Source organism: Gobio gobio, assembly GCF_949357685.1.
Source record: "Gobio gobio genome assembly, chromosome: 21".
NCBI lineage: Eukaryota > Metazoa > Chordata > Actinopteri > Cypriniformes > Gobionidae > Gobio > Gobio gobio.
The window spans coordinates 1,731,537-1,753,057 of record NC_137117.1 but is presented as its reverse complement, the minus strand read 5'-3'; the positions used below and the strand labels follow the sequence as shown (position 1 = coordinate 1,753,057).

The following is a 21,521-nucleotide window of genomic DNA, read 5'->3' as shown; positions in this document are numbered from 1 at the left end:
AGCGTCTTCACCAAGATTCCACTCAGGCAGCGCGGGGTTCACATCCTGAACTATCTCGACAACTGGCTCATACTGAGTCACTCTCGAGAGCAGGTGTGCGAACACAGAGACCTAGCTCTCCAGCACTTAGCCCGTCTGGGCCTTCGGGTCAACTGGGAGAAGAGCAAACTCTGCCCCGTGCAGAAGATCTCTTTTCTTGGTATGGATATCGACTCAGTTGCCAGGTGCGCATAGCCACTGCTGACTTGCCTCCGTCAAATCGAGAGCAAGAGTGCGGTTCCACTGAAGTTATTTCAGAGGCTCCTGGGGCATATGGCATCTGCAGCCGCAGTAACGCCGCTCGGATTGCTTCATATGAGACCGCTTCAGCACTGGCTTCGCGATCGATTCCCGAGATGGGCATGGCAATCTGGCACGCTCCGGGTCCCAGTGACTCGGGCCTGCCTCCAGACTCTCACCCCGTGGTTGAACCCCAGCTTTCTACGGGCAGGTGTGCCCTTAGAACGAGTTTCCAGGCATGTTGTTGTATCAACAGATGCCTCCACCATGGGCTGGGGTACCATGTGCAATGGACATGCTGCCACTGTCTCCTGGACAGGACCCCAGCGCCTCCTGCCTGTCAATTGCCTCAAGTTGCTGGCAGTACAGTTCACCCTGCACCGCTTCCTAGCGTTGCTGAAGGGTCAACATGTACTAGTCCGGTCAGACAACATGGTCTCAACTCGCCCGCCATCTCGTCTTATGGAGTCAGAAGCATCTGAGGTCCCTTCGTGCTGTTTATTTTTGCTAATTATTATTTTATTTCAGTTAGTTTTTCAGTAAGAGTTGTTAGTTTCGTTTAGTTTTAGTTTTTCATTTATTATGATTTTTTAATTTTATTTCAGTTTACGAAAATGTTTTTTGACCAATAGTTTTAGTCTTAGTTTCAGTTTTCGTTTACGAAAATAACCTTGGTCCCTTCATGTTGCAGCTTTTTGGCAGCCATGTATTAAGCCCAAGTAGCCGTGAGAACCTATTTGTTCCTCTTGCTGGAAGTGGTCCACTGATGAACGACTAAATTTTCAGTCTTCTAAGGGTTTCAAAAAGTTCATTGAAATCCCTCTTAAGGAGTTCTGACTGCTCTCTCTGAATATCGTTCTTCCCCACATGAATGATTAGTCGATTTGCAGTCTTATGTTTCATCAGAATGTTCTGAAGTTCCCTGTTTACATCAGAAACTGTTGCTTGTGGGAGGCAGCACTTGGTTGCTAATGTTTCTGATTGTGGAGTCACCCACTATCAGAGTTCTGGGCTTGGCTGTGCTCTGAGCTGAGTGCCGCTGTCTGCTCGACCTTGAGCGCCATTTAGCATCAGTATTAGCTGCAGGCTGATTTGATCTGTCTTTTTTGTAGTTTTCCAGCCACCAAGAGTTTCTAGTTTTAGCGTTGATGTCAAGCTTTATCGTTTGAACACTGTGCTGATTTGCTGTAGTTAAAATTAGGAGATACAATATAAAAAGCGATAGAGCAAAGCACGGAGCAGTAAGCAGGAACGACCGAACAGTAGCTAAGCAGGAAGCAGAAAGCTTCCTGCTTATGTGGAGTTCTTAAAAGTTCTCCACAATGTGGAGTTCTTTAAAAGGTTGGGGGACATTATTTGGCGGACCTTCATCAGGACGTTCTGGGAATGTTTAGGGGACCATTACTATAGGACGTTCCCTCTACACTGCATTCCCATAACATTTGCAGGACGTTTAGGGGGACAAATCTATAATGTTATTTATTGGTCCTATTTAGGTCCTTCCATCACGTTTACAGACATGTTTGTGTGAATCAATGTACACTGGGCTGCTTTGCAAACGAGGGTCAGTAAAACACAGGATTTGCACAAAAGTTGTTTCTCTAAGATGGATCAACACCAAGTCTTTGTGATCCAACTTCATATCCAGAACACAAAAGTACTGCGCTTCATAATGTGTGTTTGCAAATCGCCTTTCTGAATGTGCTAATGTAGCTGAAGTTAACATGGTCTCTTACTGTATTCACAGAGACAAGAGTTTATTTTTAGCCCAAGAATGCTCACCACCTGTACAATTCAGAATCGCAATTTTATTACCGTCTTAAAAATAAAAATAATGACATAGCTCCGATCTCTGTGAATACAATTAGAGACAATAGTTATTTTAAAGAAATTTTAGGAAACATTACACAAGGTCGTGAGAATGTCCCCTCCTACATGGGAATAATCCTTTCAAATATAATTTGACAACTTGTTTTATCTGATAGCCTAGTCAAAAAATTGTGTAGGTAACTACATATGTAAAGTTGTCATCTTTTGGTGAATTTCTTCGTTTTGAAGCTAAAGTTTGTCACATAGCCTGGGCGATTCGTGCAGAACCATCGCGTTTTCGTGTGTGGGTGGATATGGGAATCCATCCAAAATTTTACAAACTATACATTTTTAGCCTGCTGTTAAACTTCAGAGAACAACTTCTGATTCACAAAATGTGCTGTCGAACCCCAGGACAAGCAGTTTGCCTTGCGGTGTCAGTGCTTAAATGCTTTAAAATCTTTTGTTTCTATAAGCTACAGAATACGTGGAAGACTGAATCGATGCAGGACTAATAGGCTATTCTTAATATTCTGGAATAACGACAGTAAATGCCTTAATAATCTATATAAGTAACAAGTATTGGATAGGATGGCATTACAGTAATTATTGCAGTTAAAGCAGATAAAGTTGTATTTGTAAAGTTTTATTATAGATGCTATTTTTTATAGTTTTGTATAAAAAAAACTATATAAACTTTTATATATAACCTTTTATAGTTTTATATTTAAAAAAACCCCCACTTGTGCCCCCTTACATGAGTGCATGAAGCCCCTGGTTTCATCCATTTAATTGAGAACCTTTATTAAGCAGATTGAAATATTATAATACATTATCAATTTTACAATGTTTTAACTTCCACTCACCTTTCTCAGCTCTACTGAGCTTTTGATCTTTTTAATCTTCTTCATTCTGTCCTGGATCATCTGATTCTACATACAGAGAAAAAACAGAAAAAGAAATTGGCTTTTAGTTATCTTTGAGGATAACTTTTTTATTCTTAAAAGTTGAAAAAAATCCAGTTCCCTTTCAGTCGGTCACGTTCCACGTACGTCTCTTTCTAAAAGAGAGCCTATCTACAAGAGAGATACTACAGAGAACGAGAGGGACACTTTGTGTTGGCAAAAAGGCACAATCAGCGCGACCGCGTGCTCACCGCTGCATCTGCATAACAAACTGCTGTTCTCACAGCAACTGTCAGTTCGGTGAGGGCGTTTGTCTCAGTGAGTGCAGACACAGGACTGCACTTATCTCCTGTGTGCTGCCGTGGTCTTCCCCTGGGTGCTTCAGCACTGTTGAGCGTTTCCTCACAAAAGAGCAACACGGGTGTGACACTGCGTCTTTTTCAAGACGTCATTCCACCCGTGCGTTTCTGGATGCAGTTGTTTCCTGTCCTGATGGCCACGATCCCTCTCGCATAAACATGTTGAGACTGCATTCGTGGGTGATCCATATTCTCTCAGGGGAACGGGATCACGTCGACGCGCTGTTCATCTCACCTTCCTCGTGAGGGTATGAGTGTTCAGCACGCCGTGTGCCGTCTAGCTGCTGGGTGATAGCGTAGATTGTCACGGCAACCCAGCGCGCGTCGCTCGGCGCTTCAGATGCGCGGTCGAGACTATGAAACCTCAAACGGGTTGAGTCCCTTTGCTTATACCCCGATGTAGTTTCTTTTCTGGTGCACCAGAAAAGGGGCTACTTTGGCTGATAAGCCTGGTTGACCTGAGGATTACAGTGAGGTACATCTCCGTTGGCCCCCCACTCTTCTATCGCATCGCAAGCATGTTGAGACTGTGTTCGTGGGTGGTTTATGTTCTCTCATGAGAGCATAGCCATGTCGGCACGTTGTTCATCTTGCCTTGTTCATAAGGGCTTGAGTGTTCAGTGCACCGTCTCACGGCCACGCCCACTATCTCACATGCCTGCTGGTAGCTTACAGATGGGATTGCTGGTCCTTAAAAAAAAAAAAAAAAAAAGGACCTAGCGTTTCATTTGGGGCTCTAGCAGAGGACAGATGTCAATTGCTGCATTGGAGAGAGGGCTGTTATGTGTTGAAAATGATGCTGAGATTCCCACTATAATAGTGGGTGCTCATGCTGAATCAGATTCATACTTGACAGCCATGCTTTCCCAGGTGGTTGAGGCGAAGTGCAACGCGTAAATCACCTTGCCCACCCCTTCCTTTTTTGGTGCATTGAAAGGCTTTGGCATTGTGGAACTATTTGGTGCCAAAATATGGAACACCAAAAGGGCCATAATCTGTATAAAGTTTTCCTCTCTCTCACTACCCTCATCGGTGGGGTGGCAGTGCCACTGGCAGGCCACCTCCGCCCTGCGCTCTTTGTGCACGAGGGTAGTTCTGAGCCGAGGTTCGAGCTGCGCACAGCGCTGACCCTTGGCCAGACAATGTCCACCTTGGTCCGGAAACACCATTGACCCGGATTTGGTCAGGAGCTGCTCTTCCCCCGGAGAAGGGCCGGGTGGAAAACCATTGGTAATTCTGTTCTGCCACTGGTGTTAAAAACAGCCAGTGATACCCAAATTCTTGAGAGCAGTTCCAATACCTCTGGGTCTCGGGAGTTCAGGAATGGCAGGGTGTGACGCTACAAAGTCTCGCCGCTCTCATTCCCCTCCCCACAAGAGGGTGAGAATGGCAGTGTGTGTGACGCTACAAAGCCTCGCCACTCCAGTTCCCCTCTTCTCAGTGGTGCGAGGACGACAGTGTGTGATGCTATGCCTCGCCGCTCTTGTTCCCCGCTGAGGAAGGAGGTGAAGCAGGCCGTGTGCGACTCAATAAAGCCTTGCCACGCTCAGCCCCTCCTTCAATAGGAGAGTGTGCTTGGCGGTGTACGATGCTCCCATGCGTTGTCTGCTCCTCTGGTGCCTCTCCAAATCGCCAGCAGGGGGTGCCGGCTGTGGGTGCCGGCTGTGGGGATGCACATAAGTGGCCTTCCCATACTGGCAAACCCCCTCAGCGGAAGCAGGCAGAGTTGCACAGCACACTCAGACCCCACTTTGGGCCGCTACCATGCAGTCCGAGTCGGGTCCCTGCATGCCGCTATTCTGCCCCACTGCGGGTACGTCTGTGGTGCTGTTGGTCCACTCGCACAGTCACTGGGTGCCTGGCTAGTGCTTCCCAGCCCGTCTCGCCAGCTCTTCCGTACCATCAGACTCGGCTATGCGATTTAGTTCGCCCGGCGCTCCCCCAAGTTCAGGGGCGTTCACTTCACCTCCCTATACTTCAGGCGGAGATTGCAGTCCTACTGGCGAAGGACGCAATAGAGCCGGTCCCTCCAGCCGATATGAAGTCCGGGTTCTACAGCCCGTACTTCATTGCACCCAAGAAAGCCGGCGGGTTATGGCCGATCTTTAATCTGCAATTCTTGAACTGGTCCCTTAAAGAAATGCCGTTCAGAATGCTAACGCAGAAACGCATCTTCAGGTGCATCCGTCCCCAAGATTGGTTAGCAACAATCGACCTGAAGGACGCGTATTTTCATGTCTCAATTCTCCCTCGACGCAGACCGTTTGTACGCGTTGCATTCGAGGGACAGGCATATCAGTACAGAGTCTCACCCTTCGGGCTGTCCCTGTTGCCCCGTGTCTTCACGGAAGTTGCGGAGGCGGCCATTGCTCCCATGAGAGAGCATGGGGCACCTCAGCCGTTTGGGGTTTCAGGTCAATGGAGAGAAGAGCAAACTCTGCCCCACGCAGAGGATCTCTTTTCTCTGTACGGAGCTGGACTTGGTCGGTCTGACAGCGCGCCTCACAGAGGAGCGCATCCAGTCTGTGTTGAACTGCTTGAATTCATTCAAACGCAGGACAACGGCACCACTGAAACACTTTCAGAGGCCCTGGGGCATATGGCATCCGCAGCCGCAGTAACGCCGTTCGGATTATGTTCATATGAGACCGCTTCAACGCTGGCTACACGACGGAGTCCTGAGATGGGCGTGGCAGCGCGGCTCACTCCGTGTCACAGTAACACAGAGGTGCCACCAAACCTTCAGCCCGTGGTCGGACCCTTCGTTTCTTCGGGCAGGAGTCCCCCCAGAACAGTGTCCAGGCAGATGCCTCATCCACCAGGTGGGGGGCAACGTACAACGGGCTTGCAGTTTCGGGTCTGTGGACGGGGCCTCAACTGCAATGGCATATCGTTGCCTGGAGTTGTTAGCAGTTCTTGGCACTGGGCCGCTTCAAAACGCAGCTACTAGGCAAGCATGTTCTGGTCCGTACAGACAACACTGCGTCCATTGCGTACGTCAAAGAAAACAGGGTGGTCTATGCTCCCGTCGCATGTCACAACTCGCCCGCCATCTCCTCCTCTGGAGTCAGAAGCATCTGAGGTCGCTTCGTGGCATTCACATTCCGGGCCTGATCAATCGTGCAGCCGACAAGCTCTCACGACAGCCAGTGCTCCCGAGAGAGTGGAGACTCCATCCCCGAGTGGTCCAGCTGATCTGGAGTCGCTTAGGACTGCACAGGTAGACCTGTTTGCCGCCCCGGACACGACTCATTGCCAGTTGTTTTATTCCTTGACCGGGGGGACCCTCGGCTCAGATGCCCTGGCACTCAGCTGGCCCCGGGACCTACGCAAATTCCCCCAGTGAGCCTTCTTGCACAGACACTGGCCCAACCGTACTTGGTTCCCGGAACTAGTGCTCCTCGTGACAGCACCTCCTTGGCCCATTCCTCTGAGGAAGGACCTCCTGACTCAGAGACAGAGCACCGTATGGCACCCACGTCCGGACCTCTGGAAACTCCATGTCTGGTCCCTGGACGGGACACAGAGATTCTAGGTGGCCTACCATAGAATGTGGTAGACACCATCACTTCCGCTAGAGCTCCCTCTACGAGGCGCCTCTATGTGTTGAAGTGGAACCTGTCCGTCGATTGGTGTTCCTCTCACCGAGAAGACCCCCGGAAAGGCTCGATCAGTTCAGTGCTTTCCTTCCTACAAGGTGGGTTGGAGCGAAGGCTGTCTCCCTCCACCCTCAAAGTTTATGTTGCCGCGATTGCCGCAAACCATGACATGGTAGATGGTAAGTCTGTTGGGAAGCTCGATCTGATCGTCAGGTTCCTGAGGGGGGTGAGGAGACTAAATCCACCTCGCCCTCCCTCTATACCCTCTTGGGACTTAACTCTGGTGCTAACCGCACTACAGAAAGTGCCCTTTGTGCATTTTCGGTCGACGAATTGTGCCTGGAGTTCGGGCCTGGTAACTCTCATGTAATCCTGGATATGTGCCCAAGGTTCCCACCACTCCCTTCCGGGACCAAGTGGTGAGCCTGCAAGCGCTGCTTTCGGAGGAGGCAGACCCAGCCCTAGCTTTTCTCGGCCCCGTCCGCGCCCTGCGGACATACGTGGACAGAACGCAAAGCTTCAGAACCTCAGAGCAGCTCTTCGTCTGTTACGGAGGCCAGCAGAAGGGAAAGGCTGTCTCCAAGCAGAGGATGGCCCACTGGATAGTGGATGCCATCGTCTTGGCGTATGAAACCCAAGACGTGCCCTGCCCGCTCAGGTTAAGAGCCCACTCCACTAGGGGTGTAGCTTCTTCCTACGCACTGGCTCATGGCGCCTCACTGACAGATATTTGTAGAGCTGCGGGCTGGGCGACACTTAACACGTTCGCTAGATTTTATAGCCTCCGTGTAGAGCCGGTATCTTCCTGTGTGCTCACTTCCCATAGTCAGTAACACCGAAGTGCCCGTTCTATTGTCGGCTTGCTGCGCCACTCCCTTCCTTGCAGAACGGATACGTGCGCTTATATTGCTCCAGTCGAGTTCCCCAGAACGGCGAACCCTGTCGAGTCCTCCGCAACCCGCGGCACTCGGACGTGGCGGAGCGTCCAATGCCAGGTCTAACACGCATATGCAATGGTGGAACTTGTGTTAGGCTGGGTTCCATATGTTGTGACCCCCACGGCGGTCCCATATGTGTATTCTTCTACGGTACAACGAGCCCGTGTCTTTCCTCTGCCGTCTCAGTACGGTGTTGTTCCCCCACCTATAAGGGCCGGGCCATCCCTGGGACTTCCGTATGTTGTGCTGCCCAAGGCCAGTCCGTACGTGTATTCTCCACATGGTAACTCCCTCTGGGCATGATGTGGCTTCCGCAGCGGTCCTCCCGGGCACGCTTTCCCAGCGTTATCCAATAGTCTGCTGAATGGGTCTTGAGGAACAGCAGTGTGACTCTCCCTGAATGAGTTTTCCCGCCCGGAACAGACGGGGTCTGAGGGGCTCTTCGCTGGGCGCTGGAAGTGGTAGTAACTGTGGCGTTTTCCAAAGGAATCCCAATTTGTCGGGGACGTCCAACGTACGTCTAACGTGACCGACTGAAAGGGAACGTCTTGGTTACGTATGGTAACCCTCGTTCCCTGAAGGAGGGAACGGAGACGTACGTCCCGTCGTCACAGTTGCTGTACCATCACTGCATGGCCGAGTCACTAGTTCGGCTCCTCAGTGAAAAACAATAGTGCGCTGCTCTCGCTTTCTGTTTATACCCGCGGTGCGGGGCGGAGCGCGAGATGCAAATCTCACACGTCAATGGCCCATTGGCCTGTTCTCTATATCTCGAAGCTGAAAGGGGCTCCCTGAAGGGATCCCAATTCGTCAGGGACGTCCGACGTACGTCTCCGTTCCCTCCTTCAGGGAACGAGGGTTACCATACGTAACCAAGACGTTATGTAATAAAAAGACAATTGGCAGTTTAAAGGTAGGGCAGGCAATTTCAGACAGGCTAGCAATAGCAAGCTAGCTTTGAAAGCATAAGATCCCACCCTCACTTCAGAGCTTCTCCAAAGCATCACAAGAGACGCCGTTAAATTACCTCATGTCTCAAAGCATATAACATTACAATAATGAATAAAAAGAATTAACAGAGCTCTTACTTGTACCACCTACTGCAGATTCATTTTGGCATTGATAGTGTTGACATAGAAACGCATAAATCAGAGTCTGAGGACGTGAACATCTCTGGTTTGAACGTCACAGGTTGCCATCTCGTAATTGCGGTTAAGACTTTCACATCCGTCCGCTGGAGTGCCCTTAATCTGCACCAGAGGGCACTTCTCCTGACTTCTGGGCTTTTCCATTATGAACTTCATTGCCCAGTATCCGCCCTCAGATACGTCTTGGTGGTCTTTAGGTCCGATTTGATGATCACCAGCCCCTTCTGCTCTGCTGAAGGGAATCTTCAGACCCATCAATTCTGCTGTGGTGCTCATCTGCTCTGCTGTGGTGGTCTCCAGCTCCACTGAGATGGTCTTCAGTCCCACCAGCGCCGCCCTGGACACCTGCTCTGCTGGCTCTGAACTGGCTCCCCAATCTGCCTCAGTCTCTAGTCCTACTTCCACTCCACGGACCTGACCCTCCGTCCCTCCCCTGGGTACACTTCCACTCCACCTATGTCACATCCTCTAGCTAAAGTGTTCTTAATCTCCATCAGAGGGCACTCCTCCTGACTCCCGGGCTTTTCCGTTATGAACTTCATTTCCCAGTATCCATGGTCTGTTCTCATGATTGTATGATTGCGTTCAGCTGTGTGTGATTATCCTTATTAAAGCCTGCCCATTTAAGCCCTGTGTTTTCATTCTCACTTTGCGTAGTCTTGTTTTGTTACACTTCTATTCTGAGCGCCTGTATCCTGCTTCCCTTATCTCTGTCTTGTTCTTCTGCCAATTGTCCTTGATATGGATTAAGATTCTTGATTGTCCCAATAAAGCTGCATTTGGATCTTCAACCCAAGTCTTGGAACAGTTTGTGACAATGAAATGGCGTGAACGCAGCATAGCTCATTGTTTTGACTGAGACTGAAAAAAGCGGCTGCTGTATATTTGCGGTGCTCGGTGACTGTGTCCGAAATCACCCCTATACCCATAAATTGGGCACTATTTGAAGGGACCCCATTTGTAGTGGTGCCCGAAACCATAGTGTACGTGATTAAATCCCACAATGCACCGCGATAACGAGTCTACAACCGATTTATACGCTTAATGGCTGGAGAATACCTATAATGCACTTGTGACGGTTGTGCTGAATTCCCACATCTCACCAGTAGATGACGCCCTCAGCTGAATCATCCATACATTTTCCAAACCGCTGGTCCAATGTGGCTATGGTGATTTTGAACACAGCCTGGGTGTCTACAACTCTGCATAGTCTTACAGAACACGCTGATGACGTGTGATATCTGCACAAACGGGTCATGGAAATACATGTGGACAGGCATGTAGGACATTTTATCAGAGACATTTTATCAGAGATTTTATCAGGGTGGTCGTGGAGGCAAAAACTCGGGCCTGGGAGGAGTTCGGTGAGGCCATGGAAAAAGACTATCGGCTGGCCTCGAAGAGATTCTGGCAAACCGTCCGGCGCCTCAGGAGGGGGAAGCAGTGCCCTACCAACGCTGTTTACAGTGGCGATGGGCGGCTGTTGACCTCGACTGGGGATGTTGTCGGACGGTGGAAGGAATACTTCGAGGATCTCCTCAATCCCGCCGTCACGTCTTCCATTGAGGAAGCAGAGGCTGGGGGCTCAGAGGAGGACTCGTCCATCACCCGGGCTGAAGTCACCGAGGTGGTCAAGAAACTCCTCGGTGGCAAGGCACCGGGGGTGGATGAGATCCGCCCTGAGTACCTCAAGTCTCTGGATGTTGTGGGGCTGTCTTGGCTGACACGCCTCTGCAGCATCGCGTGGCGGTCGGGGACAGTGCCTCTGGGATGGCAGACCGGGGTGGTGGTCCCTCTTTTTAAGAAGGGGGACCGGAGGGTGTGTTCCAACTATAGGGGGATCACACTTCTCAGCCTCCCCGGGAAAGTCTATGCCAGGGTACTGGAGAGGAGAATCCGGCCGATAGTGGAACCTCGGATTCAGGAGGAACAGTGTGGTTTTCGTCCTGGTCGCGGAACACTGGACCAGCTCTATACCCTCTACAGGGTGCTGGAGGGTTCATGGGAGTTTGCCCAACCAGTCCACATTTGTTTTGTGGATTTGGAGAAGGCATTCGACTGTGTCCCTCGCGGCATCCTGTGGATGGTGCTGGGGGAATATGGGGTCCGGGGTCCTTTGCTGAGGGCTGTCCGGTCCCTGTATGACCGAAGCAGGAGTTTGGTCCGCATTGCCGGCAGTAAGTCAGACTTGTTCCCGGTGCATGTTGGACTCCGGCAGGGCTGCCCTTTGTCGCCGGTTCTGTTCATAATTTTTATGGACAGAATTTCTAGGCGCAGCCAAGGGCCGGAGGGTGTCAGGTTTGGGGACCACACGGTTTCGTCTCTGCTCTTTGCGGATGACGTTGTCGTGTTGGCCCCTTCTAACCAGGACCTTCAGCATGCATTGGGACGGTTTGCAGCCGAGTGTGAAGCGGCTGGGATGGGGATCAGCACCTCCAAATCCGAGGCCATGGTCCTCAGTCGGAAAAGGGTGGCTTGCCCACTCCAGGTTGGTGGAGAGTTCCTGCCCCAAGTGGAGGAGTTTAAGTATCTAGGGGTCTTGTTCACGAGTGAGGGGAGGATGGAACGGGAGATTGACAGACGGATCGGTGCAGCTTCTGCAGTAATGCGGTCGATGTACCGGTCTGTCGTGGTGAAGAAAGAGCTAAGCCGTAAGGCGAAGCTCTCGATTTACCGGTCAATCTACGTTCCTACTCTCACCTATGGTCATGAGCTTTGGGTCATGACCGAAAGGACAAGATCCCGGATACAGGCGGCCGAAATGAGCTTTCTCCGCAGGGTGGCTGGGCGCTCCCTTAGAGATAGGGTGAGAAGCTCAGTCACTCGGGAGGAACTCGGAGTAGAGCCGCTGCTCCTCCACATCGAGAGGGGACAGCTGAGGTGGCTCGGGCATCTGTTCCGGATGCCTCCTGAACGCCTTCCCGGGAAGGTGTTTCGGGCATGTCCAACCGGGAGGAGGCCCCGGGGAAGACCAAGGACACGCTGGAGGGACTATGTCTCCCGGCTGGCCTTGGAACGCCTCGGTGTCCCCCCGGAAGAGCTAGAGGAAGTGTCTAGGGAGAGGGAAGTCTGGGCATCTCTGCTTAGACTGCTGCCCCCGCGACCCGGCCCCGGATAAGCGGAAGAAGATGGATGGATGGATGGCATTTTATCAGACTGAATGCAATGATTAGATTTCTCGGTCCTGAGACTTTCACAGTTAATATCTTTCAATTCGACAAATAATATTTATTTGACAAATAATACTTGGTTGTCCAAATACATATCCACATTGTTAAGCATGGAATCTAGAATTATTTCACAGCAGGTACAGCTGAATAAAAAACTTCAGCCATCTACTGGCCATTATTGACATACCAGGATTTTGACCTGACATGAAGTCTTGTTGTTCTTTTCTTTCACCAGAGGGCAGAAATCTGGACCAAATACCCAAATACTCTTCAACTTATAGAGGTGTAGATTTTTACTGTAGTTAAGTGCCAAAAGTTTGTGTATTTGTTTACAAATGATACTAAAATAGAGAAATGTACATATATAATATCTAAGAAATCTAAAATTGTATTGTTACTACACTGTAAACTTTACTTTACAGTTCAATTGCTGCCTTAAAATTTGTTGTATATTCAAATCCCTGTACAAGTCTTTTTTTTGTTGTTGAAAGTTGAAATTGCTTAAATTATTTTTATTACAGTGTGAGTTTTTTACAGTGTGCTTCAGGGAATTTAGTTTTATAACACTTAATTTAAAATGTTGGTTCAAAAATAACCAGACACAGCCAATGTGTCAGCTATATGGTTATAAAGCTTAGAAGGGTTAAAGTGTTTGGTTGTTAACTCCTTACCTTCTTCTCTCGACTCTCCTCCTCTATAGGAACAGTGTTGTGAGTCCTGTGTTCTCCTTCAGTGCAGGACAGACACACACACGTCTGATCATCTCTGCAGAACAGCTCCAGAGGTCTCTCGTGTTTCTGGCATATGTAATCCTCCAGATTTTCCACAGCATTGATGAGTTTGTGTTTCTTCAGACGTGGGACTCTGAGATGAGGCTCCAGATGAGTCTCACAGTAAGAGCTTTGACACGTCAGGCAGGTCTTCACAGCTTTCTGCTTTATTTTATCACAGATGTCACAGAGCACTGGAGGATCACTGGAGGACGCCATGGCTGTCAAAACAATGACAATATTACATCTACATTGCTGAATAGAGCAACTTTCATAATAATAGTTCCCTTTCGATACGGTTCACTTGCATTGCGTCAGTTTCTGACACATATGGGGAAACTCCGTTTTTTCCTGATTGGTTCGCATCTGTGGCTTTTTAGCCCACCAAAATTGGACTGCCTATTGAAGTCATGCTAAAAATCCATTTCAGTCTGAATTTCTCTCCTTCAGCTTCTAAGGCCACTCTCTGACATCGGTGAAGTGAATCTCTCGCCATTTTGCGCTGCCATGTTTCTACAGTAGCCCTAAACAGACAAACTTCTCTACAGAGTGCTAGTCACTCTCTGCTCTCTCCGACAACGACATCTTTGTCCTGTGTCGGCCACTGTAGCTTCTCTATGTGCTTTGAAAGGGACCGGTGAGCGGTGGGAGGTGGCAATTCACAACCTCACCATTAGATGCTGCTAAAATTAACACACTGCACCTTTAAACCCAGACAAGGCAATGTGCCTAAAGGCGGGCATACATTTTGCGATTTCTGTGTGATTTCAGCAAGGGTACCAACGCACACTGTACAATTTGATCGCAAGCGATCACATGCAGTGTAAAGCCAAAGCTCACGATTTATGTGCTCACACTATAGGGTCTGATTGTTGAACTTGCCGCTGCTCACACTATACGTGTGAAATATGCTCGATACACCCACCAATACGATTAACTATTGGTAATGCTTGATAACACTATAAATCTAACACACCCATTGTCAATTGTATTAGTTGTAGCTTTAATAATAAAAGTCTTATGCCTGCTTCACACACACCCCGTCTGCAGTGCGTATGCGATGCAGGAGCCGCACGCGCTGTTGTGCTTTCACATATGCCATGTTTGCATTGCACAACCGATCCGCGGCTGTATACCACAACATTTAATCATAATTTTTTTTATTTCAAATCCACAAGTTGTTACTAAAATGTTGTCAGAATTGCGATTCTATTTGTACACAGTACAGTTATACAATCTTGCATAGACTTATTAATGTTTAAAGTAAACACATTAAATGTAAACGTTTTATTCAATGCATTTAGAGTTATACATTACGGTGCTCAAGCAAGTGGCAAAACATTTAATCATGTACTTTCTGTGGGTCATACAGACACATATTCATACATATATACACATATACATATATACATCAAGGTTATTATAGTTTTGCATTTTTAAATTAGTTTTTATTTTATTATCGTTTTCAATTTTGCAACAAATTTCAGTTTAGTTTTAGTTAGTTTTATAAATTGTTTTGCTAGTTTTAGTTTAGTTGTTATTTTGTAAACACATTTCTATTTAGTTTTTATATATTTTGTTTCAGTTTTAGTTTTAGTAATTATAGTTTAGCAGAGTTACCAGAACAAAGTGTAGAGACCAAATCAAGATTTTTAATTTCAGCAAAGTTTAATGTTTGCACAGATTAGAGTTAACTCTTGTGCAGACATCTTGATAATAAAAATAAAATAACGGAATACAGATTGTTTTATTTAATTCCATGTCAGCATCTAAGGCTATATTCATGGCAAAAATTATATTACAGAAATACAAATATCATATAAATACAATAAAACCAAGCAAACAAACATGACAAGTCATATTATACAAGATTTTTTAAATCAACTTATGATAAATAAAAAAAAAAAATTATATATATTATATATATATATATATATATATATATATATATATATATATATATATATATATATATATATATATATATATATATATATATATATATATATATATATTTTGATGCATAATCTTTCTAAATAAGTCCTCAAACACACAGTAGCACTTGCTATAGTTTCTGCTGCACCTGCGTCTCTCGCGAATGAAACGGCGTTCTAAAAGCAGTGAGCTTAAGTTCAATGTGCGTCTCATTACCTTGTGTCATTTCCCATTTCACTGCCACGAACGCATTCTTTGTGAACAGCCGTTGAACAGGACTAGCGATGTGTATTCACTGCACGCGTCGCGTCAGAGGACAGCGGTTGATCTCCTCAGATCACTTCACGCGCTGTAGCGCCATGACACTCCCTCAACCGCTACAGGTCAGTTCTCTTTCATAGGTTCACTCGACGCTGCGTCCCTTTATGACGTAATGGGACGCCCTCTGGGTGTGCCGATTGTCTGAAGCCCTTATAGAATCACACCAATTGATTGGCTGATGGCGCACACGTCGCCCCATTTGACGTTGTCACCTTATACTAGCGCACGTGCGCCATCTGTGCCATCTGCTCCTCAGATTTCTCTGCCTTACAAAGCGGCCATTTCATGCCCTTCGGTTTCGATTTTTCTGGCCCAAATTCTAAGGATTTTCAGTAGATCTTTACCTCAGCACTTCAGCGACCGCGGATAGTGGAACTTTGTTCTCCTTGTGGTGAAGTGCTATGGAATTTCGACGTTGCCCACCGCCGTGCACTCGCTTCATTGCGATCAACGATCCCCACAGTAAGTGCGTTAAATGTCTGGGGTTTTCTCACGCACGCGACGCGTTTCAGGGTTTCTCTAATTGCAAATACTGCGATAACCTCCTTCTCAAAACCCTCCGCTCGAGGCGGTTTTTGCGGTTTTTGAGAGGGAGTCATCCGTTTTTCCCCGTCGCGCTCCCGAGGCCACGCAGGCCTCTCTTGGATCCGCGACCTGGGGTTCGGATGTAGAGCTCGAGGATGTGGAGTGTGAGCAGACGGGCCTCGCCCTTTCTCTCCCTCTCTCCCCCGAGCACGTGCGCGGGACTCCGCCCGTCGAATATTCTCATGATTATCTTTGTCCCAGCCCGGAGGCACGCGATGCGGTTTCCTTCGGGCTGGAGGATATCATCTTCACTGCAGCATCCGACTCCGAGGATTTCGGGGCTGCTAATACTGACGATGCTCTCCCGCCTAGCGGCCAGGAAGCGAGGCCATTCAGCGGCATATGATGAGCTCGTGGATGTACTTACGCGCGCTACACAGAAGCTCGCCATCGAGTGGCCGGATGAACCCCGCGAAGCTCAATCTTCTCGGTTGGATGAGAGATTCCTCAGCGGCCCTAATTCTAGGCCTCCGCGGAGGAAGCTACCTTTCTTCAGTGATCTACACAGTGAGATTTCCAGATCCTGGAAGCAGCCGTTCTCAGCCCGCCTAACTAACGCGGCAGCCGCTGATTTCACCAACCTCGTGGGTTTTGAGGAAGAGGGCTATTCCGCCATTCCCGCGGTTGAGGACATGCTGGCCACTCACCTCGCGCCATCTTCAGCTCCCTCGTGGAAGTCCCGCCCCCTTCTTCCCACTAAGCCGTGTAGGACCACTTCCGCCCTCATTGGCAAGTCCTACATGGCGGCTGGTCAAGCTGGCATGGCCCTTCATACTATGGCCATTCTCCAGGCCTATCAGGTGGATTTACTGAAGGAAATGGATGAGGGCACCGGTTTGACACCGGAAGCAGTGAAGGAGCTACGCAAAGCCACAGATTTGGCGTTACGGGCTACTAAACACACAGCTCGCGTCGTAGGATGCTCTATTGTGGGCGCGGTGGCGGCAGAGCGCCACCTATGGCTCAATCTTACTGAGATCTGCGATAAGGAAAAGGTTTTCCTGATGGACGCTCCAATTTCTCAGTCCGGATTGTTCGGGGAGGCGGTCAACACTGTGGTTGAGAAGTTCAGATCTGCAAAATCCCAGTCTGCCGCTCTTAAGCAGTTCATGCCGAGGAGAGCGAGGGACGCTCCTATCCCCTCCCTCTCTCAGTCCAGAGATCGCCCCTCTTTAAGAAGGGAGTTTACCACCAGGAGGAGCGACCAGAGTCATCCTCCACCCACTTGCGGTCGTCCATTTCCCCGTCAACGTCCTCACAGACGCATCGACCCAAAGCGGCCCAGCAAACCCTCTGCTTCGGCCACTTCGAGTCGCTCCTGACCCTCTGGTCAGAAAAAGGGGAGCTGCAGTTCACGACCGGGGCTGGGTCAGACCGCGCAAGCGTTTCTGCCTGCCCTCTACCAGCTCTCCCTATCCAGCTCTGTCATTTCCGCCGCCCAGCGCGCCTCGGAATACAGAACTGACTCTATCCTCGCCTTTTCCGGCGCTGAAGGAAGGAGACGCTGTTTGCTTTCTCCCCTCATGTCTGATTGGCTCACCATCCGCCGCTCGTCCAGACGGAGACACATCCGGTCTTCTCCGGGAACCAGAGCGGCCCAGTCTTCCCACTCCACTGCCTACTCCGTGCCAGGACGCCACGTGCTCTCCTCTGCGGATGGCCACACCCCCCTCCGAGGTCCAGCTCGACACCCTATCTCAGGTATGTCCACTGCACCTCAACACACCTCTCACTTTGTCAAATTTCTTCCACGAGTGGAAGCTTTTGCCAGGGATATCATCCTGGGCCCTCCGCACGATTCAGTCAGGCCACACGCTTCAGTTCTGTCGCAACCCTCCTCGCTTCGTCGGGGTCGCTCAAACGGTAGTGAACAGTGCCTCTCAGGCTTCTGTGCTACAACAAGAGCTCACTTCTCTCCTCCTAAAGGGGGCAATAGAGGAAGTTCCGGAAACAGGAGAAATGTGGCTTCTTCAGCCGTTATTTCCTTGTTCTGAAGAAAGACGGCGGTCTGCGTCCCATCCTGGACCTCCGCCGCCTGAACTTCGCCCTCTACAAAAGGAAGTTCAAGATGCTAACACTCAAGACTATCTTGTTTCAGATACGTGCGGAGGACTGGTTTGTTACAATAGACCTGAGAGATGCTTACTTCCATATTCAGGTTGTCAGACGACACAGGAAGTTTCTCAGGTTCGCCTTCAAAGGGAAGGCTTATCAATACAAAGTCCTTCCCTTCGGCCTTGCCCTGGCACCAAGGACGTTCACGAAGTGTATGGATGCTGCTCTGGCCCCGCTGAGGCTCCAGGGCATCCGTATTCTCAATTACCGGGACGACTGGCTCATTCTGGCCCACTCCAGGGAGTTAGTCTCTCATCACAGAGATGTCGTTCTTTGACACGTTCAATCTCTTGGCTTGAGAGTGAACACCGACAAAAGCGTTCTTACTCCGGCTCAGCAGACCACCTTCTTAGGTGTTCGTCTGGATTCCGTTCCGATGCAGGCCCGTTTGGCCCCTGCTCGGATTTCCAGTATCACAACATGCTTGGTCCGCTTCAGGCTAGGCCATCATGTTTCTGTGGGTACGTGTCGCAGGCTCCTGGGTCACATGGCCGCAGCTTCCCCGGTGCTCCCCCTGGGACTGCTCCATATGAGGCCCTTCATTTGGTGGATGAAATGCTCAGGGGCTCGGTCAAAAGGATCGGCACTTCGTCTATTGAAGGTGTCACGTGGCTGCTTTCGTGCCCTATCAATGTGGCGAGACCCTCTATTTCTTCAGAAAGGGGTCAAGATGGGGGCTGTTTTCCATCGCCAAATGGTTACGACGGACGCCTCTCTTACCGGCTGGGGTGCGGTATTCGAGGGCAGACCAGCAATAGGGATCTGGAAGGGGGAAGTTCTCTCCTGGCACATAAATTGCCTAGAGTTGAGGGCGGTATCCCTGGCCCTTCAACACTTTCTCCCCTCACTCAGGGGGCATCATGTCATTGTCAGGACCGACAACATGGCAGTGGTGTCTCACGTAAATCGCCAGGGAGGATCACGGTCACGCACCCTGGACAGGCATGCGCGCCGCCTCCTCCTGTGGTCTCAGGACAAGTTTTTGTCCCTGAGAGCAGTCCATGTACCCGGAGTCTTGAACCTCGCTGCAGATTACCTGTCGAAGCTCCGGTCGGGGGAATGGATGCTGAACCCTCAAACTGTGTCACAGATTTGGGAGAGGTTCGGGAAAGCGGAAGTGGACCTCTTTGCCTCGAAGGAGTCGTCCCAGTGTTGGCTCTGGTTTCCTCTGAGCTCTCCGGCCCCGTTGGGGATAGATGCGTTCGCGCATCCATGGTCCAATCTGAAACTCTATGCGTTCCCGCCCATCAAGCTGATTCCGGCGGTTCTGTACAGAGTGAGAGCGAGTGGGGCCAGCCTCCTGCTGGTGGCTCCACACTGGCCATCCCAGACTTGGTTCTCGGAGATGGTTCTCCTCCTGGACTACTCCCCATGGGAGATACCGGTCAGGGAGGACCTTTTGACACAGCTCCAGGGCAGGATTTGGCATCCTCACCCGGAGATTTGGAAGTTGTGGGTATGGCCCATCAAGGGCCAACGACACTAGACACTGGTCTCATGGGCGTCGGAAGCAAAAAAAATTTGGGTGGGTCCTCAGAAATTTTTAACTGGAGAAGATGCCAATTACATTAAGTACAAATATACCGCTTTACTTGGTAAACGTATAGGTCGGAAAGACAAATTTACGTAAATCGCCATACCATTTAAAGCGACAGTAGTGTAGGGGTAAGACGCACGGCATCTAGTTTTGACACAAATCGACCCGCGATTCGAGTCCCGCTTTCGCCGAAATCAATCTTCTCCGTTTTCCCATCACATATCAAATCGGAAAGGCATTTATTTTCAATACAAATTAAGAAAATATTAGAAAAGTGGAAATAAAGAGTCTATTATGTGTTTAATAATAAGTGTGTATCGATTAGGGGTAGGTAAACAGACATGTGCTAAATGTTAGAGACGATAAAAGTGAGTGGGTCCAATATGATCGTAAAAAGTGGGTGGGTCTTGTCCCACCCACATACAATGGTTCCGACGCCCATGACTGGTCTTTCTGCGGACGTTCAGGAGATCATTGCTAATGCAAAGCCCCCTCCACTAGGAGGCTCTATTCCTCCAAGTGGAGGGTCTTTGAGTCGTGGTGCTCGTCCCATGCAGTAAATCCAGTTAACTGCCTGGTTGGTTCGGTTCTGGAGTTTCTGCAGGAAAAGTTTGCTGCTGGAGCAGCAGCCACCACCCTGCGGGTCTATGTCGCAGCCATCGCTGCTTGTAGGGAGTCAGACGAAATCCCTGTTAGAAAGGCCGAGTTCAGTGCGCATGCTCTGCTTTTCAGTCAGTCTCATAAGAGAGCAGAATGTACGAGCGGGACTGTGTGTGCAGAGTGTGCGTCAATAAGTAAATGTAAGTTGACTGTTTACCAAGTTAATGCTAGATGCTGATTAAGGAGTTTGTAAAGTCTTGATACAAAGTCATCCTGATATTGAGTAATGAGTATTTACCAGTGTTAAAGCCGTTTATCGCGTGCTGTCGATTGCACGTGAATGTGCTTGATTGTGTCTAATAATAACTTGCAATTCGTATTATGTACATTGCCACCAGTGTTTGGTTTGTATGCTTGTATGAGTGATTATAACTTTAACAGCTGAGGCAGTTGCTATTTCCATTTAATGAACGCGATGTTTCTAATTACGTGCTTTCAGTTAAATCACGTCATATTTAGTTTCGGTTTTGAGCGTTTTACCGTTTCTGACCACTAAGTGGCAGTATTGGTTTAGAATTTCATTGCTTGGATATTGATTCCTTTATTTGTTCTGATAACTTGATAATTTCATTACTTGAGAGATTTATGTTGGAAACAATGTACTGAGAAAATGTTTGAGTAATAATACTCAGGACATATTGTTAATATATATCTTTATTCCTTTCTCTTTGTAGACCACACACACACACACCCGTGCATCTATTCATACAAACCTGTGTACTGCTGTGTTATGTACATATAAAGACTGCCAACAATTAAACCTTGTTTCCTTGGAACTGATCGAATCCTGTGTGTTCTTACCAACACCCCACTGAGGAAGCTAGATTTAAGCCATCACCTAATACAGTCCAACCCTTCCAGTACGACTATCGAATAATCCCTCTAGGCAAACATAGACTGGTTTCATCTTTCATGCGAGGGATTAGGCGCCTGAGACCAGCACGCTCCCCTGGTATTCCCTCTTGGGACCTCTCCGTGGTCCTTGAAGGGCAAACTTTGGCTCCATTTGAGCCCTTGGAGTCAGCTCCTGAGCGAATTCTGACTCTCAAAGTTGCTCTTTTGTTAGCTCTGTCTTCTTTGAAACGAGTGGGCGATCTACAGGCTCTCTCTGTTAACGGGACCTGTATGGATTTTGCTTCTGGCCTAGTCAAGGTTACCTTAAGACCTAGGCCGGGTTCCGTGCCCAAAGTTTTGTCCACGTCATTTCGCTCTCAGGTTATTACTCTTCACTCCTTTCACCCCCCTCCTTTTGACTTGGAGGAAGACGAGAAACTTAATTTGCTCTGCCCAGTTCAAGCGTTGAAGTGTTATGTGGACCGTTCCGACGGTTGGAGGAAATCTAACCAGCTGTTGGTGTGCCAAAGATTTCCCATTGGGTGACAAAGGCTATT

The 21,521-nt window shown here is 48.9% G+C and overlaps 1 protein-coding gene across 2 annotated transcripts in view; it reads right to left on the bottom strand.

The window, feature by feature from the left end:
• The window catches only part of LOC307117634 (E3 ubiquitin-protein ligase TRIM39-like), a 46,822-nt gene that overhangs the window by 13,257 nt on the left and 12,044 nt on the right, over positions 1–21,521 (bottom strand). For both annotated transcript variants that reach the window (XM_079802604.1, XM_079802605.1), the window contains exons 2-3: positions 12,879–13,198; positions 2,955–3,020 (exon numbers count right to left, since the gene is read on the bottom strand). In XM_079802604.1, coding sequence (XP_079658730.1) covers positions 2,955–3,020; positions 12,879–13,198 — 386 coding nt within the window. The remainder of the gene's footprint in view (positions 1–2,954; positions 3,021–12,878; positions 13,199–21,521) is intronic.